A 25,139-nucleotide genomic window follows, 5' to 3' on the forward strand; every position below is an offset into this window, starting at 1 on the left:
AATGTAAAACCACTATTAATAGACGCTCAGAGCAATGGATTATGGATTTTAAGGGCCTGAAAGTCCGTTCAGGGTGGGCAGGAGGTGAGGTGGATAGGGTCAACGAACCCTGGACTTTGGCCCAGGAGAATGGTGTTCAAGTCCAACAAACAACAACAATGGCTGCAGCTTTTGTGGCACTCAACGCAAAAGGTTGCCCCTGGTGTCATTTTAGCAATGCCCATGGTGAGTAGGGATAATATCAGTTTTCAAAGGAATAATTCACTGGGATTGTCTGCCACTGTAGAATAACACTAAATAGGCAATGATGAATGGAGCCTGTTAATGCTCTTAACTGATCAATATTTGTTATGCCTAATTACCATCATAAAGCCTCGGAATCAAAATACAGTGGTGGAAAAAAGTTTTCGGACACCCTTAAAATTTTACACAATCTCAAATATTATCATGAAATATTTGTGGAAAAATCTTTTTTGTGTTTCAAAAGGTGTGGCTGCATTAGACAGATACAAACAAATACAAATTATATTTTTTTGTTTATTGTTTACAAGAAAAACTAACAAAACTAAATTCTTGACAGTTTCAATATGTCAGTTCTCAACATTGTCAGTATCAAAGTCAACAAATAACAGAGAATGTGTTCAAAACTGAACAAAAAATAAATAAACCATCACATCATCAAATTAATATTTAGTAGTCCTGCCATTGGCATGTAGTAGAGCTCTAATCCTGGCTGGCATGTTCCCCACGAGCCTTTCACACTGTTGAGGGGTAATCTTGTCCTATTCTTCTTGAATTACTGCTTTTAATTCTTCTAAATTCTTTGGTTTATGCTTTGAAACAGACCTTTTGATAATCCACCACAGATTTTCAATGGGGCTCATGTCTGGGGATTGAGCTGGCCACTCTAAGACCTGGATACTGTGCTCCTGCAGCCAAGTTCTACTGGCCTTGGATGTGTGGCAAGGGGCATTATCTTGTTGAAACATCCAGTTTTTACCTTGACGGAACAGTGCACGCGCAGAAGGGAGCATGTGGGTTTCGAGAATGGTACAATACTTGGTAGAGTTCAATGTGCCATCACAGACAGTGAGATGACCAACACCAGCAGCACTCATGCATCCCCAAATCATGATACTGCCTCCACCATGCTTGACAGTAGGTACTGTACATGCTGGAGATAATGCTTCGCCTGGCCTTCTGCGTACCCTCACATTAGTAGGAGGAAGATAAAGCTGGAAACTGGACTCATCTGACCACAAAATCTTCTTCCAATTCCTGGCTGTCCAGTTCTTGTGTGCCTGGGCCCAACAACGCCGGGCTAACCTCTGTCTCTCATTGATCAGGAGCTTCTTGATAGCCTTGTAGGACCTTAAGCCATGATCTAAAAGTCGGCCACGTACAGTGCGGGTGGAACACTGGACACCAGTTTGGTTTGACCACTGCTGCTGAAGCTCCTGTGATGTCATTCGGCGGTTTTGCCTGCACATGCAGATCAGGATGCAGTCATTTCTTGCTGAAGAAACCCTTGGACGCCCAGATCTTGGTTTGTCTTCCAAGCTGTTGGTTCGTCTGTATTTCTGCAGAGTGTATCCAACTGCTGAAGGACTGCATCTGCACTTCCTGGCTATCTGGCGGCAGCTGTATCCTTCCTGGCTGAGAATCTTTATCTTCAGGCGTGTTTCCTGTGTTAGGTTCCTTGTTTTAGCCATTTTTGTGTCTGAAGAATTTTCAAATGTGCTGGCTTTATGTAGACACAAAGCTTGGCAACAAAAATCGTGTCTTTTAATAAAAAGAACGACCTTCATCACTGGTACCAAAATGACCCAATACTCAAAGTTTCTTATGTATTTTTATGGAACCAATCAATTTTAAGTTTTTAATGGCTTTTTTAGGATTTATTTAGTATTTTGGCTGTGACTGTACTAAAAGAAATTGCACTTGAAGACCTAAGAGTGATTCTTAATGCAATATTTCACAAATGCATGGGGTGTCCGAAAACTTTTTTCCACCACTGTACACTTTTAAAGAAATGTTTCTGCAGAATTTCACAAAGCAAACATAACCTTTAACATTCCTTGAAAACATAAATGTGTCCAAAAAATAATAATCTGATTTAGAAAATAGTGCAAAATGAAGATAAGGGGCTGCCTAGTTCCACTGAGCTCTATCGGTAGATTTAAATAAATTGCCCTCAAAGCCATCATTAGATGTTCGGCAGCAAGGACATCAGTGGATCAAGAAAGTGAGGGTTTAAGCCGGTCAGATAAAGCGAAAGTGGAAAATTCTAATACTCGTCTTGCACCTGAACCTGCATTCATTAAGAAACTGGTCTCTGCCAGATTTGAAGCTTCGCCCCTGAAGGAGTGTCTAGCTACACACCATGACCTATGAGCATGAAGCTGTCAGTGGGTAACTGAGTGTAGGATTTCACTGTGTGACAAAGTCCACCAAAGCTGTGTGCGCTCACATGTCATGATGTCTGACTTGCTGACAGCTCACTTTCTTGCAGCTTTGTCATTCAATATGTCCACATGTAACTCCAGTTCCTCGTCATTTGCCGCTAGACAAACATGGCAATATTTCATCTTGCTGTCTCAGGAGCTGCAAGGAGTGCAAGTAAGAAAGGAGCTGAAGATAAGGCCCCCTTAAGAGATAAAGAAATGACAAGTTACAGTAGTGATATCAACTGTGAGGAAAAGGAGCTGTAAATGCCTCAGGACCATATCTATCTCTGAAAAGTATGAGTGGAAACATGAGGTCATGACATAAAAGAGAATATATCTCATTCCTCCTTTAATCTTGCCCATCAGTGACTTCAAATAATGTTACAACAGGTTCTGTCCAGATTCGTTTTTCTCTTTCAGCAAGGTATGAGAGTCTGCTGCCTGTTCCTTCATATCAATGTCTCCAAGACTCTTTGGCTCCTGGCGCCTTAAAATGAAGCTATGTCCGCTTGTGAGCAGCAGTTTTCCTTCTCGGACTGTTTGATTTATGATTTAATTTTAGAGGCCTGAAGAGGTGATGGTTCAGTGTTCAGCAAAATAATAATAATATTGATAAAAATAAGTCAGACACTCAGAAAGCCTTTGTCTTTAGTGGGAAAGGTTACAATGGACATTTATTCCCTTAACAAATGACTGTGCAGACGTCACAGGTATTTTTCAGCTCTAGCAGGGATGGAAACATAGCACCCAAGTGGATACGCTAATTTTCACCCCTTGTGCGTGAACACCAAAATCTGTCACCTATCAGAATGTGTGACACAGCACCAGACTCCCTTAAAAAATGACTGAGTTTTGAGGGTTGTTAAATGGTCAGGATTAAGGGGCTGAGTCAGGGATTCTAATGGACCACAGAATCCACCGGCACGACCTTCGTAACTTCTGTCCATCTCTGTCCCTGCAGCGCTCGAACATCTTTTCAGATTAGTCAACAGTGAGAGAGACTGAAAAAGAAACACATGTAAAAAAGAAGTAACCACCATTACATTTTCACTGGCCTCCATGCTGCTCTCTACTGTTTACTACAGTCCTGTCCAGTGCATTTGTGATCGTAAACGTGACACACTAGAGAAAGAAATAGAAAGGCAAACTTGTCTACTGGCAATGGGAAAGGAGTCTATTGCCATTTTTAGCATGCAATGGGTATAATTAAATCATCTATTAAAAGAGAGGAAAGTCATTCTTAGTATCCTTGTTAGTGGCGGAGTCCGCCATTCCTGTTTCAGACTCAAATACACACATGGGACTCACAGGAAACAATAAATGTAATCCAGCAAGAGTGTATGTTGTGTTTCTAAATAATGTGTCTTCAGTGTCTTCAATCATGTCAAGTACTACTTTTATGTTTTTATACCGGAGCCTACCGCACATATTGAGGGGGGCGTGTCCCCTTTATTTATGTAAGCCAACGTTTCTGTTTGTAATTTTATCTTATTGATATCAGCCTCACTGTTTACTGTTGTTCTTATCTTAGAGTTGTATAAAGTTACTGCTAATGCAAACTGAACATTTCCATCAGCTGCCAGTTCACATTAAAAGTGTCCAACTGGTGAAATATGATGTTACCACCAGTAACCACAGGTTTCACCAAATTAGAAGAAGAAGCAAAAAAAATTAAGGTAAGGTAAATAAAAAGATTTTTGTAATCATCTTAAAGTCTAATTTATCTTTGTGGCCCTTGTATGTTGGTCAGGAACCACAACTCTACATCAGCCAAAGAGTTCTCTGCACTCTATTATTCCATTTTCATGGTGGATTACTTTTTGAAAGGAATAATATAGTAAAGAATATCACATGGCTTATCAAACAATGGACTCAAAGACAATGGACAGCAAAGACAAAAGACAACTAGATTTCACTGGCTAAATATGCCACTGAGACCACAGTATGTCTATCCCCACTATATCCAGGATTGAGAGTAATGGATACTATTTGGCCACATGACTGTGCTGCAGTGTACTGACACCTTAAACAGGTGAGTAGTAGTCATAGTAACAACAGTAGTCATATCCAGGTGTGCATGAACAACACAAAGACACAGCATGCACATCTTCACGAACACTGAGCCCAGTCCTTACAGCTGTTTCTCCTGATCAAGCCGGCCCATCAGCACCGCTCTATATTTACCTTCATCCTGGGTTACACACACACATACGAGGGAGGAGGAGGATGAGAGGTCTTAAACAGCACAGGGAGATGGACAAGGGTTAGCAGCTCGGGGACACTTTGATTAAACACCGGCTTGGGTGGGCTCGATGGCTGAGTCAGGACCCTGTGATGATTCTCCCTCCCCTGGCTATTGTAAACACTCTCTCCACTGGACCCTGGCAGAGCTGTTAAGCCGGCAACGGGGTACCAAACAGCTCTGTGTCACATGAGAGGACTGGCTGGAGTCACGGTGGCCCGGGATACTATTCTTAGCTGTAGGAATGTACACAGTGGCCTCATGGCGAGCTCCACAGCGCCTAACTGGAAAGCCTCATCGTTTCTCTGTGTCATGCTCCTTGACTGCACTACCCACTTTCTGTCTGGATAATGTTTTGGTCCTTTTTGATTGGAACACATACTTTCTGACCACACTGACCAGACATTTTGGATACTGATTATTGATTTTCTGAGGGCAGGAGGTAAGGATTCACTCAGTCACAGATGTTGCTGATGAACTGGCAACAGGTTCATAAGCAACACGTTTGTGTCAAACTCACCAGTTTGACACAAACATAATATTTAAATGCCTTGGTGCTTTTGTTAAGTAAAAGCCTCAGTGTCTGCTTAAATTGTATTCACATCTTATAGGTTTTGATCAAGAATTTTTTTTTTTAAGGCAGAAATTGCTAATATAATCCAGCTGTGCCACTTTCATAATAACCACTGGAATATATTCTATTGATAACATATTTATAAATCAGTTTTGGTATTTGGTTACGGTGTTAGGAGTTTCAAAATATATATATAATATTTTACAAAAGAGAACACACAGCAATACTTGTTTCATGATAAATGTTCAGAAACAGAAAGTAATCCAAGTGACTGACTATAATCTATACATGAACGTGACTCAAGTCTTAATTTCTGATGCAATTCATTACAAGGAGCACTTTCTCTCAACTAGCAGGTCTTATTTAATCTGAGGAGAAATAATTATCTGTGAAACGTCACTTACAGTCATTTCACAATATACAATAATGATCAGAGGTCTAAATATATCAGACAAGCTGGGCCCCGTAAGTGGGAGTAAATCAGTAGCTGTCGCCATGATTAGAAGACTTAGTGTCGCTAATAGCCCAATGAAATGCCCGCTCTTTAAACAGCAGGATCATCACAAACCCTCCACCTAGTGAGAGAGTAGACAAGAGAGGTGGAAAATGGTGTAAAAAAAACCTCAACGTATAGAAATTAGCAATAGAGATAGCGAGAGGCATTGAGATGTCCAGAGAGAGAAATTCAGAGGGGATGGAGAGACAAACACAGATGGTCTGTTGATATGGCTCTGTTAATGTTAGCAGTGATGGACGGCTTGATGAGGGAGATGTGGCTTGATGCTACATAGATGCATCGAGATAATTCAGACGGGGTAAAAATAGAAATCTGTGAGTCAGTAATTGTCACATTAAGGACAGCTGCCCTGCAGAAGTTTGAAGAAGTGAAGGCCAAATAAAATGTCAGTTAATGTCATGATGTCTGACCTCTCTCCAGTATAATGGAACTAGATGGCACTTGGCTTGTGGTGCTCAAAGTGCTCAAATAATTAATTTGAAAAACTCAGTAGCAATGAAACCAGCTGACCCAGTTACTCAAGATAATCCACAGACCTTGTTGTGAGCAGTTTCATGTAGGAACTATTTTCTGTCTACCAAATTCAACCTCCTAATCATTTCACCACACAGAAGGAAGTGTGCATCTACTCATGGACGAGAGGCTCATGGTTGTGACAGCGCAAATGTAAACATTAATGGCGTCCTCCTCAGCTGAGCTGTAACGTTAGCTAGCTCAGTGGTGCTAGGAGAGCTAGCAGTAGATGCACACTTCCTCCTGAGCAGTGATATATTGGTAGAAAGAAAATAGTTCCTACATGAAACTGCTCACAACAAGGTCTGTGGATTATCTTGAGTAACCAGGTAATGATTTCTGGAACGAAAAATTGTTGTTGTGTTTTTAAAATGTATATTTTTGGTGCTTTGAGCACCACAAGCGGAGTGCCACCAAGTTCCATTGTGTTGGAGAGAAGGCAGACATCTCTACGGCTGATATCTGCAACACTCAGCAGCTCACACCAAAACAATCTAGACTGATAAACTGCGCTACGAGTAAGAGGAAAAATATGTGTTTTTGATTTCGGGACTGGAACTTTCCCCTTAACATACAGACATGAGAGAAGTATGGATCTATAGTCATCAGCATACTTTTTAAGAACTGTGTAATGTCAGCGTACGCTCATGTTTTTGTCAACCATCTGGTTCTGATGGACAATAGAAATACAACATGATCATGGAGTCTCTTTTTTCTTTCTCCACAGAATGGCCTTAAGACCACGAGACGTTTTCTCTTTCAAAGACACTGAACTGCCTTCCCACCTTCTTGCCCAGCTCAACATCCTTCGTCAGGAGCGTATCCTGACAGACGTCCTGCTCTGCACTGAGCACCAGGAGATCCCCTGCCACAGGAACGTCCTGGTGTCCAGCAGCCCGTACTTCCGCGCCATGTTCTGCAGCAATTTTCTGGAGAGCAGTCAGGCCCGAGTGAATCTGAAGGGAATCTCCTCAAATGTCCTCAGTGGCATCGTGGACTATGTCTACACAGGCTGTGTCACTATCACCATGGAGATAGTGCTCCCGCTCATGCAGGCAGCCTCCATGCTTCACTATGGAAGTCTCTTTGAGGCCTGCTCCATGTTCCTGCAGGAGCAGCTGAGTCCAGAAAACTGTCTGAGCATGATACGACTGTCTGAGATCCTTCACTGTGAGAGTTTGAGGGAGAGGGCGAAGGAGATGGCTGTGAGGTGTTTCTCTGATGTGGCCGCTACGGAAGACTTCTGTGAGTTGTCTCTACCTGAGCTAATGTGTTACCTAGAAGACGACCGACTTTGTGCTGAGGAGGAGCAAGTGTTTGAGACCCTCCTGGCATGGATCCACCATGACCCGTTCTCACGACGCGGTGCAATCCACGATCTCTTCAAGAAAGTCCGTCTTCGCTACATCCACCCGACTTACCTCTTCCAGTTCATTGCTAATGACCCACTGGTGCAGTCCTCCACCCTCTGTACTGAGATAATCGAGTCAGTGCGTCGCCTCATGCTTACAGTCAGCACCAAGTGTAGCCGAGAGCTCAAGCCGCTTTGGACAACGCCACGACGTTACACCTGCAGAGAAACACTGGTGGTGGTTGGAGGACGCAAAAACAATGAACAGACCTCACGAGAAGCCCTACTATATGATGAGAGAACTCATCGGTGGCAGTGGTTGGCCAAGCTTCCTCTGCGCCTCTACAAAGCTGCATATGTGTGTATTCATAGCATCCTCTATGTGCTCGGCGGGCTCAGCCTCTGCATGACATCAGGTGACAGTTCAGTCAGCGCCACAGTTTACACACTCTCCCTGAAGACCAACCAGTGGCGGACTGCTGAGCCCATGTTGGAGCCACGATACGCCCACCAAAGTGTGTCCTATCTGCACTTTATTTTTGTGTTAGGAGGCATTGGGGTGGACAAAAAGATCTCTCAGTCTGTAGAAAGATATAACAGCATGTTTAATCAATGGGAGGCCATGGCTCCAATGCCCACAGCAGCGCTGCACCCAGCTGTTGCAGCCAGCGATCAGAAGATCTATGTTTTCGGAGGGGAGGACGCCATGCAGAACCCAGTCAGGCTGATTCAGGTAGGGTCAGACTTCTCATTTAAGCAACATTGAATCAGCATTAGAGTCCAATTTCTGCATTGTTGCCACTCAAGTACAGACACAGAATTTGTTGCCAGTATTTACAGATATTTTCAGAATGCCACACAAGAAGACAGTAAACTACAGTCTCAAATGCTGCTGTAAACAGGCTGACTGATGTTTGTGGTGTGTCAACAGGTGTATCACATCTCTCGTAACTTGTGGTCAAGGCTAGAAACAAGGACGGTGAAAAATGTTTGTGCTCCTGCTGCTGTCATTGAAGACAAGATCTACATCATAGGAGGTGAGCTCAGTGAATGGTTGGCCCAGCTGTTACACAGTTGTAGAATATAAATGCCGTAGTAAAAACTGTAGTTGGTAACTTGGTAGCCTTATTGCACGTGAATGAAAACAACCAATCAGAGCCAAAGAGTCTTTAATGCTTCTGTCAGTCATGCCATTCGCTGCTGGTGAACTGTGGTCAAACTGTCAAACTAGGCAGCACTGATCAAATATGAAGCAAGATTCTGTCACTGCATTGCCTATTTGTCACCTCAAATGTTTTCAGAAACATATTTTAGTGTACTGTTTAGCTGTAAAATGAAAAAAGTTAGCCCAACCAGTGGGCAGTGTTTGGTGCTTTGGTCAACTGTTTTCAACATGGTGGCCAGGTCACAAACTTTGTCATTTTACAGCTAAACAGTACACTAAAATATGTTGCTGAAAACATTTGAGGTGAGAAATAGGCAATGCAGTAACAGTATCTTGTTTCATATTTAATCAGCGCTGCCTAGTTTGACAGGTTGACCGCAGTTCACTGTCTGTGATAGAGGAGTATAATAGCAAGAACCACAAGACTGCTTAATAGCTTCTTCCCACATTAGAGACTCCTTAGCTCTGATGTCTCCTGATATGTCTTGTGTACTGCTTTTAGAATATAATGATAGTTTCAGCAAATATCACAAAAAGTTTTTTTCATAAAAGTTGTCAATGATAGCTTTAACATCTGTACAGTAGGTGTATACTTTCAGATTTCTGTACTTTGCCTGAAACTCCCAGCCCAAAGCCCACTGCTAAGTATCTTTCTTAAACACCGGGGCACTGTAGTTTTTAGCAAACATTATATAAATAGGAGAAAACAATGCAATTGTTTGGGACTATTTTCAGCTGCACATTGATACACATTTGGTACAGCGGCCAAACACAAGTGTTTCCAGTGGCAGGACCGTGTACTGTATGTAGAACTCAAAATAAACTACAGTGCCCATTTCGATTGTATTAAAAGAACATGTCTCCCAGTGCAACAGTGTGGCTCACTGATGTGTTTTTAATAGATTTCAGACAATGATGGAGCTCTTTGTCACAGAGGAATAAACTAAATCAGCTTTAGATACTCAGAAAACACTTATCAGCTTATTGTTGGTTTTAGTCTTTGTTGATGATAAGAAATACATCGAATATCAATCACCAGGCTTGTCCGTAAAAATATGCTCAATAAAAATCTAATTTCCAGGATACACCAGGCGAATGATTGCCTATGACACCAAAGCCAACAAATTCGTCAAGTGTGAGAACTTAAAGGAGCGGCGGATGCATCACAGTGCTACAGTGATCAACAACAAGCTCTATGTCACCGGTGGACGTATCCTCAACGGCCACGATGTCATCGAGGACTCAGACTGCTTCGAGTGTTACGACCCAAAGACAGACGTTTGGACCTCGAAAGGTTCTTTGCCGTACAAGCTGTTTGACCACGGCTCCCTGCCGCTGGTCTGTGTTTCCAACCGACCCAACCCACCGTGAGCCACCATCCAACCAGTTACTTGGGTGAATGCTTTGCTGCATGTTCTTCTTCACCTCCCCTTTGCTGTGACTTAACGGCCTCTAACTACACAAATGGGAAACCATTTCAAACTGACTGCATTCCTTCACACAGCTCACGCTGCCACAACTTAGCAGCATGTTAGGCCAGGCCGACTTTCATCTGACTCAAAGGAGAGCCCAGCTGACAGGCAGAGGTGTCATTACTAAGGCACCTGGTGTGGAACTGAGCTGAGAGCCCATGAGATGACGGGAGGCAGACGTACTTACATAACAAGCAGCTGTTCAGACACATACGTAATCCAAAAAGCTCTTTCCGCAGATGGCTGCGCTCGTTTGATGATAACTAAAAGTGTTAATGCTTTAATTTCCCAGACATTTATACGCAGCATAGCACTGCCTGGCAGCTGCAGCTGACTTCACTCTAACAATTAAATACATAGGGAACTAGAGACTTGGAGAGCGCAGACCTCCACCAGGGCCAGATGTTCTTGCTCGTAATGTTAACAGAAGTGAAAAATAAATTGTGAATCCACCCCATGATTTGGATCATTTGATTTGGTTTCATGAAAATTAGGCCAGTAGTTTTTCTGTAATTCTGCTGATAACAACTGACCTGAAAAAATAACATTTTTGGCGACGGCATGGGCAGATTATGTGACAATGGGCCCCTGGGCACAGACATGCAAAGGGCCCCACCACCTCTCCTACAGAGGAGCAAGACAGGCAGACTTTCTTTGTAGTCTTTATGTATCTTTTTGAGGTTTTGTGGTCATTTTGTGTGTCCTTGTGGTTGTCTGCTGTGCTTTTGTAGTCATTTTGTGTCTTACTAAGGTAATTTTGTGTCTCTTTGAAGTAATTTTATGTCTTCTTGTGGCTGTTTCGTGTTTCTTTGTTGTTGTTTTACATGTTTTTGTAGTTATTTTGTGTGCCTTTTGCATCTCTGTGTGGTCTTTTTGTGTCTCTCTGTGGTCATTTTGAGTCTCTTCCTGGTCGGTCCATGTTAATTTGATATCTGACATTTTGCAAGTGAAGGCCCCCTGACACTCTGGGCCCCTGGGCCTGTGCCCAGTGGGCCCATTCAGTTATCCGTCCATGGGCAAAGGTAACTATGTCTGGCTGTTTGTTAACTCCATGAGCTTTGCTTCTTGTGTAAAACTGAAAAAAATTAGATTAGACAGCTAATATAATTTGCACTTTATGGAAAAAAAACATTCCTCCTTGACCCACATGCTTCTATCAGATTGCACTTGCTGATGAGAACAACAGTGACAGGACATGGACAAGCTCCCTCTGCAAAGGACAGCAGTCTGTTGTTTTGGCTGAAATGTTGAAAAGAAGCACAATATTACTTAAACAAAATTACCTGGGCCAACTTTGTTCCAGTTTAGCTGGCTTGATTCATGACTTTTAGAACTGAACCCCCAACAAAGCATGTTCTGTATTGTCTCATTTATGTTTCTTTCGTGCAGCACATCTAGTGTAAGCAATATGAGGTAAAGTAAAAATATGCTTTAGGTGAGTCAAAGCACTGTAAACTCAACGATTTGTGCTTCGCAGTGGTGGTTTACTTTTCATTTCACCATGTACAGTTGTTGGATAAAGAAAAAAGCTTCACAGGCAGCTACATTGATGTGAGGACATGTGACAATGCTGCCTCTGAGGCAAGTGCATGGTAGGGATGCAGTGTCCTACTAAGGGTGATTATGACTGGAAATGGTGTACATGTGGAGATTTTCAGGGTTTGCAGCCTGTATAATGGGCTCATGTAAATGTGCAACCTGCAGGTGGTTTCTCAGAAACGTGTCCATTAATCTGAAATCTATTTTCTGTTCATGTGAGAACAATGGCTGTGATGTATCGGAGGACGGTGTAAGACAATGAGACCGTGGAACCTCTCCACAAGCCTGTTACTTCAGTCGTTGCCCTGCAACCCTCTCGACCCTTATGGAGCGTACACTCACTGTTGTGCTCCAGCTCCTGGCCCTGGTAACAGTTGCCATGGCAACTCTGTTATCGCCCCATCGGATCATTCGTGGCATGCATCCCTGTAGTGGGTCTATTTAAGATTACGTCACTGATCAACTGTGTTGCTGTTGCTTGCACATTTGACTCTCTTTCTTTCTTTCTTTCTTTCCTTCATGTTTTATTTCCTACTGTACAATATGCTTATATTTTGGATATTGATTCCCCTGTTTCTGACTTGGTTTATAAAGGAACACTGTAATGGCTGGATATGTGCAGTATGTGATAATACTAAAAAGACAGTTTCATTTGATTGCTTTGAATTTCTCTGCACAGGAGTAAAAATAATAGCATCTGTTTTGGACATGGTACAAATGCTGTTATTGTTTTACTGGACTGGTCTTTAGTTGAACTTGGTGCCAATTTACAGGGTTATCCATTTATTTAAAGACTGCAAGGGTGTAGGATTCGAATTTTGAATGTCAGACACTTAATTTCCTGCATTCTGGTGAATTGTTCTGCATCAGTTTATGGTGTAAATGTTTTTAATTTTGTCAAAATAAAAGTCTTGGTGGACAAATGCACATGTTTTAAATATATTGGGGGATATGTCCTCTGTGTTTCCCATGAAATCTACGCCTGTGGCTGGCTTAGTCATGTCCCCTTCAAGGGAACATTGTTAACATGGACACAGAATCATGCTGGCTGGCTATCAGGTGACACATTGTTCTCCATACATTATTAAGTACCGCTGCAATGTCGATTAACTTTGGTGCAATATTGTAAGAATTATGACAGAAAGTTAAAGCAGTGAAATCAATACTTTTCTTTATGTTACAGTGTGACTAACATGTGCCAACCTCTCGACCCTTCACATTCTCATCGTAAAGTTTCAAGAGGAGCTCCACATGTAGACTGCATATCTAGTTACCGGTGTCCCCCCTGAGAGGCTCACTGTTTGCATGGTATGGCCTACTTGTACACAGCCCTCCGGTGAAGCCGACCTTAGGAGAAGAGATGCGGCATCCAATTTCACTCTTACATTTTAATCCCTGCCCATTAGTGGGGAAACATTGACACTTGCCCAGGAGCAGCGACCAAAAGGGAATTCCATCACACTCCACATTAGCAAGCCCAGACTGTCATTGAGTTAAAAGGCTCCTTGTTAGCCTGGTCGCTCTGAATGCCTCACAGTACCCCTCTCTGTGTGTGTCTGTGTGTGCGGATTCAATACCTGATGCCTCAACAAATTATTATCAAGACATACTAACTGTGAAGAGTGATACAAAACACCTAGCAGTTTGTCTACACTCAAATGTTGAAATTAAAACCTTAAAGGGACAGTTCACCCCAAAATAAAAATAAAAAATACATATTTTTCCTCTTATCCATAGTGCTATTTATCTATCTAGACTGTTTTGGTGTGAGTTGCCGAGTGTTGGAGTAATCAGCCGTAGAGATGTCTGCCCTCTCTCCAATTTAATGGGACTACATGACACTCAGCTGGTGAGGCTCAAAGTGCCAAAAACAAAAATAGATTTGAAAAACTCAACAGCAACATCTCTTTCCAGAAATCATGACCCGCTTACTTAAAATAATCCACAGGTATTTTTGGACCCAACAGTTCTGGGGACTCCCTGGGAGGAACCGCTCACTGAGGAGCCTCCCCCGAGAAGTAGAAATCTTTTAGGCCTCTTTTTCTGTTTGCACTCACATCGCCAATAGGAATTAGGAGTTACTAACTGTAAGCCAGCCAGTGGTTGGCATAGCAATGTCATTTTCTGTTTGACAATTCAAAATCATGTTATAGTTTCATTGTCAAATATATGTTCAGTAAAGCCTGGACTTCACTATCAGTCTATTTGTCACTCCCTGACGTCATGGTTCTTCATTACAGATGGATATATTCGTCTCAATTGCACCTCAGTCAACCTCACCATCATCAATGCCGCCATCAAACTGTTTTAAAGAATAAACAGGCAAGAATAAACAGGCACACACTTCACATAACACTCAAACGAAACATGGAGCAGGTAAATGAATAAACATGCCTCACTTACTGCACAAAACCAAGAGGGAATGAGTCTACTTTGCTTATCTGGAACTGGCAATGCAATATCACCTTTAAACTCTCAAACCTTCAGACGGAGAGTAAAATTTCTGCCGCTTCACGTGTCTACTTGGAGAAAAAGTGCCTCAGCTAAATGTGACCCTGCAACATAGAATGTAAACATGGTTTCTGTACAGTGTTAATACAAAAACACAGCTCCTGAGTGATATTAAAATAAAAAAATTCATATTTATGAACATAAATCACATCAATTTTCTTCAATGTGTTGTTTACACGACTAACAGATTTTAAAGCATTTGCTGGTGCTGCATTGGCTGTATTCAACCAATCAACATACACTCAACAACATCTGGACCAATCACTGTACACTTGCATCACTCATAGATCCTCTTTCGCTGGGAGAGTACCTACTCAAGAATAGGACCTAGGACGGTGCTTCAAAACTGTGTTCTAAGAGCTATAATCGTTCCTAGTTTTCATGGTACAAGCACACTCTAAAAACATCTACAAACCCTCTAAAAACATGAGCAGTTTATTGTCGGAACTATTTGATTTCTTCTGAGCTACACCTGCCAAACGTATCACAGTGCAGAAGGAAGAGTGCATCTACTGCTAGCTCACCTAGAACCACTGAGCTAGCTAACGTTACAACTCCGAGGAGTTTACATCTCACACTTTCACAAGCCTCTTGTCCATGGGTAGATGCACGCTTCCTTCTGCACTGTGATGCAGTTGGTGGGTGTAGTGTAGCTCAGTAGAAAGGAATTCGACAAGCATCTCTAAGGCCGATATCTCCACTCAGCAACTCACACCAAAGCAGTCTAGATCTCTATATAGATAAACAGCACTACAGAGGAAAAATGTTGTTTTTGATTTTGGGGTGAACTGTCCCTTTAAAGGTGAAATCAGCAGAGACTGTGACCATTACTAATAACCCTCCATCAGCTGAGTCAGATGTCACATGCTGGACTCAGTTAGCCAGAGCAGCATTTCAGAACAACACCCTGTGAAACTTTTTATTGAGCTGCTGCTAAATGCACAGCCTATTCACACTGTTTATTGACTGTGTGTTTGCTTGCTGTCTTTCCATAGAAACCAGTGTGTGAGGGTCACCCTTCAGGGAGACTGCGGCCTGGCAGGTTATTTTCAGTGTCTGTTGCTAACCCATCAAGGGATAGCATTTCATTGCTGTGTGTGTGCGTACACACATATGGCTATTGTGGTTTAAGAATGATATGCATAAATGGGAGCTGCATGCATGCTGCAATCAATATCTATCATCGTATTAACCGTATCATACAGAACACCTTGTTGGGTTTTTTAACAAGCCCCAGGACATTCTGTATTTACATTCACTTTCTTTTTAGCCAAATCTGAATAATCCGTCAGTGTCTGTACTGCTGTGTAGCCTGAGGCTGAAGGAATGTAAAATATAACATAAAATCAAGCAGCAGCATCCAATTTCTCATTTATTAAACAAAATTTTCAAAACCCTTTCATTGTTGATTAGAGACTCAGATTTCAGTCACTAAAAAATGCAAATAAGATGTAGGTTCCTGTTTGAAAGTAACCACAACACAGTTCGATATTAACTGAAGGGTTTCCCTGCTGTGTCATGTGACAGGGCCTATTCTCAGTGTGTAACTGTACCCTCCTGTGTTAATGTGATGGACAGGAGGATTAAGAGGGTTTACACCTACACAGAGATTCTGCTTTTTTCTTTCACACAAGTCCAACTACATGTACGACCTGATACATCACCCTCTTCAGATACAGAATAGCTTTGATTTAAATTAGGTGCAAGCTACAACTAGGCTTTACACTTTTTATAGATTTAAACTTTCAGCTATACTTTAGCTTAACTTAAGATATACAGTGGTATTAAGTAGCTTTTTAGCAAAACTAAGCAACAGGATCAATTAAAGGCAACGTTTTGAATTCATTTTAATCAATACTTACATTCAAAAAAAAAGAAAAAGAAAAGAAAGAAATTCACGGAGCAACTAGAGCAGTGGTTCCCAACCTTTTTCTATCACTGAGTAAACTGACAACCCCTGATGAAGTGACATATTTTATGGGTATTTCATATTATGTTCAATGCATAACAATAATAGTAAGGAACAACTGAAGTTAGATTCCCTGAGACTGTATTGAAACGGTAAAAACAGTCAGGAAGTTTGTGTAAAACAAGTGATTGGATGATTTTTGAGCACTTTTTTTCCTGTGAATATTACATCAGAGATGAGTTTTCTGGATATTTTTAGACACTTAAAAACAATTCTCTGTCTTGTATTTTTTATTTTTATTTTTTTTCCAAGTCAACTAACTAACTAATTCAATTTAACAATCAAGGAGGCCCCGCGTCAGACCCAGAACACGCTGGAGAGATTACCTGGGAACACATTGGGGTCCCCCAGGAGGAGGTGGAAAACGTTGCTGAGGAGAGGGAGGTCTGGAGTGCTTTGGTCGGGACCAGGCTCTGAATAAGTGGATGAAAATGATAAACTTTTATCTTTTTATCATTACTATTTTATACATATTCATTTTTTTTCCTCTCGCAGACGCTTGGCCTCTGTTCTATTAGTTCTTTGGGTTGTTTTACTGCGCACTTTACTAATGCAGGATGAGGCTGTTTTGCAGAGACTGAAGGCTGTTTGAGTGTAGCTTGTGTTCAGGTCATCACCGTGCCTTTATTCTGTGAGAATTTATATCTTGAATAATAAGCTAAACTTTAATACCAATTCCGTTTAGTTTTCTTACCATAAATGAATGAAATGCTGAGATGTAGGCCCATTGTATACTCTTTTTTACTTACACACCTTTAAATCAAGAAGGCCTTTGGGTCAACCCCTTGTGAAGCTTTGGCGACCCCCAGGTTGGGAACCCGGGAACCAGAGTCCCAAAAGGTGATACAAGCATACAAGATAAAAAAAAAAAGTTGTTTCTACAACATAATTAACTCACAAGTTAAAACATTCACTTTTGAGGGGCTTTAGGGGCTTCATAAAATCATGTAAAAGAGGAAAAAATTAAGTTAAAAAAACAAAACAAAAAAACAAGTGGCATTAGTACTGCTTGTAAGTAAAAGTCTCCAGGTAGCTCATGTTTGAATTTAAAGTACTTTAACCATCTCTAAAATGATGACTTTTGCAGTGGGTCAACTGCAATGACAGTATTTCTTTGACAGCATTTAATCAGTCTAATCTTATCTATCAGTCTGAATATGGCAACAAATTAAAATGCAATACACAGCCTCCACCACCTGATGTCCCTAAGACCACAGGCTGATGTGAAGCCTAACAGAAAGCTTTCCATTCATCGTACCTGCATCGCCCTCTGCTGCCCAATATGACAAATGTCCTCTGTAATTCTGCACATTTGTTCAACTCACCAGGGTTTGAACTCTGTAACAGGTATACATGAGTCAAGGTAAGAATCATGATGATTTTATTATAATGTCTTTGATAAAAATGAACAGATCACAGTACAGCATGCATACATTCCTTACAGAGGTCTAAAATAAAACTGGTCAGATGGTGTCACTGGAACATGGCGTCGTTATTGAACAGGCTGGCTTTGTGTTCATTTGGTAACAACTGTCACAAAACACACGATATAAACATTTGTGTTTAGGTGTGTGTGTAAGTACACGTCTTTTGAGAGGGAAAACACAATCATAAAGCATATTCAGTGACAGTTATATACTCGCCTACATTCAATTAAATGGAGAGTTTTGTTTTAGCCATTATTCATTTCTTATTCACAAACAACCTGCAGCCATTCACACACATTTTCATTCATGAGGAACTCTGGGAAATGGCACTATGGATCCCCCAAGAGGTGAAAAAAAAAAAAAAAAAAGATTTTAATAATTATTATTAATTAAGACAAAAACCCAACATAAACAATAAATTGGTCCAATAAAAGTGCGATTTGCGATTTAGAGGAGTCTTAACACTGAGGAGTTTATAAACTATACAATAGAAATAAAATCTTAATATTACACAAACATAATAACACTAATAATACAGGTGTCAGAGAAGAATTTCAAATAAAGTAACTCCAGAGGCAAATATCTTAAAACATGGTAAAATTATATTTCTACTTCGTTAAGCTTTTTGTATTAAATTTGGAACAATTAAGATATACAGCATGTACACATTCACAACCCTACGTCTCTGTGCTTCTGTTGCCCCGCCTGGAACATGGAAAGGGCAAGAAACCCAACCTTGGATTACCCTAAAAATGTCCCCTATTCAGTTTATCACACATATGTACAACAGGTCCGTAACTATGAAGGCATTCAAAGAAAGGAATTACATTTTGGCACCAGGCACAGAATTGAACACATTAAAACTAAACCCACCCAGAAAAATAATCTGACTACTCTCACCCTTCGACGTGTTGCCCGACAACATGAGAGAACAGTGAATGTGCATTTAAACTGGCTAAAAAAATGAATGATGAAACATTTGGCATAATTGTTGCTGGAAGAATAAGAGAGAGGGGGCAGGGGGGGGTGGTCTACCCCAACAGACCTGGTAGGAGGATCTACAGTGCATTTCTGTCAAAAAGACAATCTGTTGTTTATCCTGAGTGCTAGAAGTAAACAGGAACTGGAAAACGTATTCATAGCTAAGATTAGGGCCGGGCCTTTGTACTATTTACATGTTTATCACTGCATCTTTTGGCTTTCTGTATCATCTGATCGCTCTTATGTCAGATATACATTCTCTTACCTGGTTCACAATAGCGACGTCAGCAACTTAATTTACCCATTTTATCCTGAATTATCACTTTAAAGAAACATGGCTCTCTGTTATCTGGCAGCTACTGCACAGTCCTGACCAGTCATGACCAATCACAGCGTGCCAACTTTTCCTGAGACGGGGTAAGGTATAAGAACCTTTACTAACTTTGGGGTGGAATGAACTGGCTTCATTGAAGGGATTTATTTATTTTCTTATTGAACGACTAGGCTCTGGGGGAGGCGTGAAGGAAAGTGCGCAGGGCGGCCCCACTCTCTACACCTCGTTGATGGTGCGCTCAGAGGGCCTGAAGTTGACAGAGTTAGACGATGACATGTAAAAGGACTGGGTTTTGCGGTTGAGACGGGCACGTTTGGTGGCCACGCACAGGCTGCGCTTGCTGGAGGTGATGATCTCTGTGATGAACTTTTTGCAGTCTACGCAGATCTCCATAGTGACCCAGTCCTCAGTGAGCTCCTTCGGCAGCTCAGGTTCGTCCTGTGACCGGCCATCTTTGCTGCCACTACTGCTGTGCTTAGACAACCTGAGGACAGGAAGAAATGATGAACTCATCAGACAAAGCATGACATTTTCACCATAGCTCCTTAGTGTATAAAAAGAAATGGCACAGTCTACAGTAACATACTTGTAAACACTTCTGCGTAAGCTGTGTCGGCTGTGTCCGGACCCAAATGGGTTCTTTTCTGGCTCAGCAGGAGCAGACGCTCCACTTGCCTCTTCTTTAGCTGCAGCACCAGGGCCCAAAGAATAAATGGGCAAGGTGGAGTAGGGCTTGGATGGCAGCCGCATCTGAGGTAAAAAGAAACACAGAATGGTTAAAAATAAAAAAGCAAAACGCAGTTTTGGAGGATCTGTTAGTGCCAACAGGTGTCAAGAGTGTCAACAAATTGTGAAGTGAGTGTTCAAAAGTGTGTTAAATAAAGCTCAACAGCCGCCTACCTTTTTGGAGCACTGGGAACACACAGGCCTGGGGAAGATAAAAATGAGCTGTTAGGTCGAACATGACTAAACAGATGCTATACTTAAACAGCACTCCACTGATTTACACTGTAATCCTGTAACATTGTCTGACTCATGAAGGACAGTTTAAAACTGTAAGGATCAAAATTGATGCAAAAGTACCAGAAACATCGTCCTTTATATTCTACACTTCATGATGACGATGCAACTGGTCCTCAGACATTTGCTTTGGAGATTCATGTGTGTCATGCTTGTAGCCACTATTGCGACTAACGTAGCCTTCAGCTGCTACACGGACTACCTAGACCCTAGGACAAAAGACTCAACCCCGTATCCGCACGGGTTCGGGTCCATGTTTTTATATGGTACAACTTGGTCCGGGTCGGGTCCCATTCTATTACTGCTGGTTATATCGGACATGAAAAACATTTTTAGCAGTAGATCGGCAATTTTAATTACCAGGTTTGTTTGGTACATAAAATAGATGATTTTGGACATGCACCGAGTCGGGTCTCTAATATCTCGGGCAGAAACAGGTCGGGTAAATGCAATTTTAAAACTGTTGGGTACAAAGAGATCTCGCAATGAATTTTCTGTGTCCATCATTTTTGGCCTGTTAAGACCTCTAGCCTTCAGACCTAAGCGACGCCGAGTCAAGCGACATCACTTAAGGAAGGAAAGAAGCTCCCTCTGCAGCCTCAAACAACTTCATACAACTTTTTTTTTAACAAATGCAGCAGTACTTCATAACACCCGCAAACAGACGTTAATGTGTAAAATTGGTGGAGTTGCCCTTTAAGCTGAGAAGTTCTATTAATATTGATTCCGTTTACCTTTTGCAGAACTGGCAGGTGTAGGACCAGGTGAAGAGAGAGAACCTCTTGGTCCGACATGAAAAGCAAACCTAGAGAGGAGAGCATGAGGCGAGGTGAAGACGGTGCATTCAATCTGTTGCGTTTAAATGACAACCGTGAAATATTATCACTCTGATGACAAGAACTCTACATATGGCGCCTACCTTTCCTTTCTTGAGGGCAGTGTAGATGTCTTTGTACTGCTGAAACTTCTCCAGCTCAGCCTTGACCAGAACCTGCCTGATGTGCATCACCTCCTCCACCGTCAGAGCCAGGCACTCCACCGGGTAGCAGAACTCCTCCTGGAGGATAAACACACATCACATTAGCAAACTGCCTTACATCTGCAGACTAGGGAAGATGTAACCTGAAACACTGCAAACACAAGAAGGGAGGATATGTGCTGGCAATGAGACTGACACCCACTTAACCAAAACACCAAGCATGCGATAAGGTGGTGAAGGTGAAGGTTAAAACACCAATCTTCTATGCTCATTGTCAACCACAAATGATGCTTCCACTGACATGACAGTGTGGCAATGAACAGAAAATAATGTACAGAGCATGCTGTAGATGCAACACTCCCGTCATGCTGGTGGTCCACAGCTTTTGGCTATAATTCACTTTATACAATTATTCTATCATTGTATTTGAAGTAAAACAGATTACTGGACCCCCATCATGATGCAAGTTGTAGTTGCCAGGAGACTTGTGACAAAGCTGGGAGCCTATTCAACACTTTCAACATCTATCTTTTGTCTCAACGTGATAGCTTAATGCACCCAAAGTCAGAGTGAAAATCGCTCAGGGAACTTCTTCACCAATCATTTACTCTTAGTGTCCTTCACTTGGCTCAGATTAGAAAATGCGAGACTGCTGTCCCCGAGCTATTTTCAGTGCGCTGCAGATCTCCCATTCACACAAATGGCCATGACGCGAGGTCACATTCATCTAAAACAAGTCTATTGAATTACACAGCATTTTGATGGGTTCCCCACACAATGTTATGTGTCTTTGATGATGTGCAGTAACAGTGACATACCGGGCCCTGAGCACCACTGGTGGCTTCCACCTGACCAGCAGACAGAGGGAACAGTACGTTCAAACAGGAGCAGGACCATAAATTCACACAAGCACGTACAGACGGCTTCTTAAGGTTGAATGATCAAGATGATCTATTAGGATATTTTGAGAGGCTGCCAGTTACATCTTATTTACATCCATCTTTCCCAAACATTCAATCATTATTTCACAAACTGTCTTTGCATGAGCTTATACTATTAATGTAGCATCTTGTGTGGCATGAAATTAAATAAGGTCCCAAGAGATTAATGGGATGGCAGCCTTCATTATCTCATGATTTCAGGATCATAGCTGCTGTCTCAGTCTGGTCTACATGTTTTACTGCATGTCTGTTATTACATAATTATTATATTGTTCTATTTTTATTTTATCTAATTGTATTTTTCCGTATTTTTATCCTTACTTATCACTCCATCACATTTTCCTTATTCCTCATGCGTCTGACTCCTGAGCTGCTGTAACATGTGAATTTCCCAAGCATGGCTTTAATTAAGTCTTATCTATATTATCTTACATATCACTGCTAGTCTTGCCCAAATCAATCTTTTTTACTGTTTCCACATAATCTGTCCCACTCTAAGTTTTTCTCAAGTATAATGGCATATTATCGAGCAAAATTCAAAATGGGTTGATGATGATATAGACAGAAGGTTGACCAGGTTACCTTGGCGCTGGGATCCGCCATCAGCTGCGGCATTATGGAAAATAGGAAATGACTGCAAGTAAGTCTCTGGGACAGGACAGCTGACCAGTGTAAACATTTTAATGATATATAAGTACGAGACAGGGAGGGGAGCTGCAACAAAGATCTTACTGTTCAACTTCTACATGAGAAACTCAACTCGTAGTATGTATGTGAAAGGCAAAGCATGTTTGAGCATGTGCTTGTGTCAAACATGGCTTCAGGTAAAAGAAATAACACTGATTTTATCATGAAAAGAGGGACTAGAAAACTGTAACTGCGTGGCTTTTGATTACCTCAGTCTGTCACCAAGGAGTTTAATTATTCTCATCTTTAAGAGGCAAGACAGGATGTGATCACTAACATGAAAGGCAAAAAGTAAAATAAATAAATTAATTGGTGTCACAATTTTCCCCAGGAGAGCTGTCTCCTCTGGGGTTTGAAGTTCCTCTGATTTCATGATGGCTGAGATTAGGGCCTCTGGTTTGGCACCAGAGGTCTGCCATTACGTGGTGAGAATGAACCTTCATACAGTGGCCTGTCCTGTGGTTTCAATTACATCCATCAACCTCACTAGAATCATACGACCGGCACAGACACAATCAGTGACCTCATGGCAAATGAATGCCCGGTCACAGGACAGGAGTAAATTCAGCAGATAGAATGGAAATATATCCAGCGTTGTTGGTAGATTCAGCCAGAGTTAATTCATAATGCAATGTCCATGTGAATGATTTGTTATTCTACAATGTTTTAGCATATTCTCCTTTTCTTCTTTTTTAATTTCAAATTGCAATTGATTTGTGGCCTATTCTCCAGAGGATAGCAGTCTATTCCACATCTGCCTTCCTGACACTGAACCATCTCCAGATGATAGACACACCTCAGGATCTTCTTCCATTCAGAAACGTAGTGAACTCGGACAATGACTAATGTTAAACTGGTGGGCGTGGTTGATCAGTTTAGAGTGTCTGTCTGTGTGTGACAGAGGGAGAGCCAGTCCTCTGCACATACACACAGCCAGCTTTTAATGCATTACAAACTACTAAAATGGGCAAGGTATATCTTGAAATGATAATAAGGTCATCTGCCATATCGCACAAAAAATTATATTTAAGTATATTGGATACATTCGATACATCGCCCACCCCTACTTTCATCACTGAGAAGACTGAATTCCTTGACTGATTAGAGATGCTCCTAGTAGAGACATTTAGGGACAATAATCTGAGATATGGCAATAAAGAACATTATTTACCAGCTTTGTTTAATCACATAATATGAGTGTATCTGCAGCTGATGCAGTAAAATTTGTTATGTCACTAAAATCGTCTGGGAGGTTAAGGTCCTGTCATCAACCTTAGAGGCTTCATTTTTTTGTTCCTTAATTCAGGCTGTGATGGTTAATCCAACAGACATAACGCCCCAGTTAACATACCAAAGACTTGGAGCTCTGTCTGGATGGAGGTGCAAAGGTGCAGACACTGGTGGGGGCCTCCTTCTCGATAGAGTGCCGCCTCTGTGGGGACTGACGCTTGTCTGGCTGGGGGGTGGCAGAGACGGGCAGGAACTTTGGAGGAGCTGGAGACACGGGACACAAAAGAACAACATGTGAAAAGACTGTTAAAGAATGAACATTATGAAGACAACTTGGATGTTACAGCAGTCATCATAAAGTAGTTTCTACCTTTCTTCCCTATGGCAGACTCAGGTGACGTGTCCTCCATCAAAGACGTGGACATACTGGAGCTGCTTCGTGTGGGCTCGTCCTGTCCAACAGAAGATTACACTTATTTAGTCATGTGACACCAAAAGCTTTAAATTACTTTCAATACTGCATGGCAACACATATGCTGAAGTTGCATCAACATTTTTCAAGCTGCTAAACTGGAACTAGGTTAAGGTGGTGACGATCATCTTATGAGCTTAGACAATAAGAGTCAGACATCTTACATCAGATTCGGAGCTGTCCAGCTCAGCCAGCGTGGGTGCTCTGAGCAGCCTCTTCCTCTGGCTTAGAGGCAGCCCCCCACCTTGACTGGGTCCCACGGTGCCACTGGCCAGAGACTGGGTGCTGACAGCCAGTTTCCTGGGTGCATCAGGAGTGTCTGCGCGGAAAAGGTAGGATTGAAGTTCTGTTCTAAGTAAACCATAAATTCTCATGAATCATCTCCTTATCTAACAGCTGGCCATCATGCCTTCTGTGTAAACAATGGGTGTATTTGTATTGTTACTACATGATACAACAGAGTCAGTATATAAAGGCCACATGGTGACCAAGATAAACCCCAACCATATAGATTTCCTCCTGAATACTGTCATCGAAATGAAAGTCCTTTATGTTACAAAGGTCGAAGATCACACCACTGATGCTAGCTTCACACCCATGAGACGCAAGTTGGGTTTCTATCCAAATGTTGTACACATTTTAAACACACTTTCAGAAAACTGTCAAAAGAAAGTGCAAATTCAGGCGCTTTCCAACTGCTACTGTCATGCAAATTTAAGAGCTGGTTCACTGAGATAGCAGAGGGTGGTGCTATTTCTGTAGTCAGGA

The 25,139-nt window shown here is 41.7% G+C and overlaps 2 protein-coding genes across 8 annotated transcripts in view; one reads left to right on the plus strand and one right to left on the minus strand.

Annotated features, from left to right (window-relative positions):
• The first annotated feature begins 4,993 nt into the window (after nt 1-4,993).
• klhl38a (kelch-like family member 38a) lies at nt 4,994-13,374 on the plus strand. The gene is made up of 4 exons (XM_033636776.2): nt 4,994-5,131; nt 7,021-8,377; nt 8,576-8,681; nt 9,891-13,374. The coding sequence occupies exons 2-4, from the start codon at nt 7,022-7,024 to the stop codon at nt 10,178-10,180; spliced, it is 1,752 nt and encodes a 583-aa protein (XP_033492667.2). The 5' UTR covers nt 4,994-5,131; nt 7,021; the 3' UTR covers nt 10,181-13,374.
• A 4,290-nt stretch (nt 13,375-17,664) lies between these two features.
• The window catches only part of spire1a (spire-type actin nucleation factor 1a), a 36,104-nt gene continuing 28,629 nt past the window's right edge, over nt 17,665-25,139 (minus strand). For 3 of the 7 annotated variants that reach the window (XM_078176098.1, XM_033637515.2, XM_033637513.2), the window contains 10 exons: nt 24,536-24,690; nt 24,270-24,351; nt 24,021-24,163; nt 22,565-22,588; nt 21,860-21,889; nt 20,982-21,119; nt 20,797-20,867; nt 19,943-19,970; nt 19,629-19,792; nt 17,665-19,526 (listed from right to left, as the gene is read on the minus strand). In XM_078176098.1, coding sequence (XP_078032224.1) covers nt 19,259-19,526; nt 19,629-19,792; nt 19,943-19,970; nt 20,797-20,867; nt 20,982-21,119; nt 21,860-21,889; nt 22,565-22,588; nt 24,021-24,163; nt 24,270-24,351; nt 24,536-24,690 — 1,103 coding nt within the window. In that variant the 3' untranslated portion in view covers nt 17,665-19,258. The remainder of the gene's footprint in view (nt 19,527-19,628; nt 19,793-19,942; nt 19,971-20,796; nt 20,868-20,981; nt 21,120-21,859; nt 21,890-22,564; nt 22,589-24,020; nt 24,164-24,269; nt 24,352-24,535; nt 24,691-25,139) is intronic. The other 4 variants (XM_078176100.1, XM_078176099.1, XM_078176097.1 and 1 more) reach the window with 2 other exon arrangements.

This window comes from Epinephelus lanceolatus, chromosome 16, assembly GCF_041903045.1.
Source record: "Epinephelus lanceolatus isolate andai-2023 chromosome 16, ASM4190304v1, whole genome shotgun sequence".
Classification (NCBI taxonomy): Eukaryota; Metazoa; Chordata; class Actinopteri; order Perciformes; family Serranidae; genus Epinephelus; species Epinephelus lanceolatus.

Coding starts and splice junctions, on each gene's coding strand:
- klhl38a (XM_033636776.2), top strand. CDS start 7,022: ATGGCCTTAAGACCACGAGACGTTTTCTCTTTCAAAGACACTGAACTG. Junction 8,378..8,575: donor ACCCAGTCAGGCTGATTCAG/GTAGGGTCAGAC, acceptor GTGTGTCAACAG/GTGTATCACATCTCTCGTAA. Junction 8,682..9,890: donor CAAGATCTACATCATAGGAG/GTGAGCTCAGTG, acceptor TCTAATTTCCAG/GATACACCAGGCGAATGATT.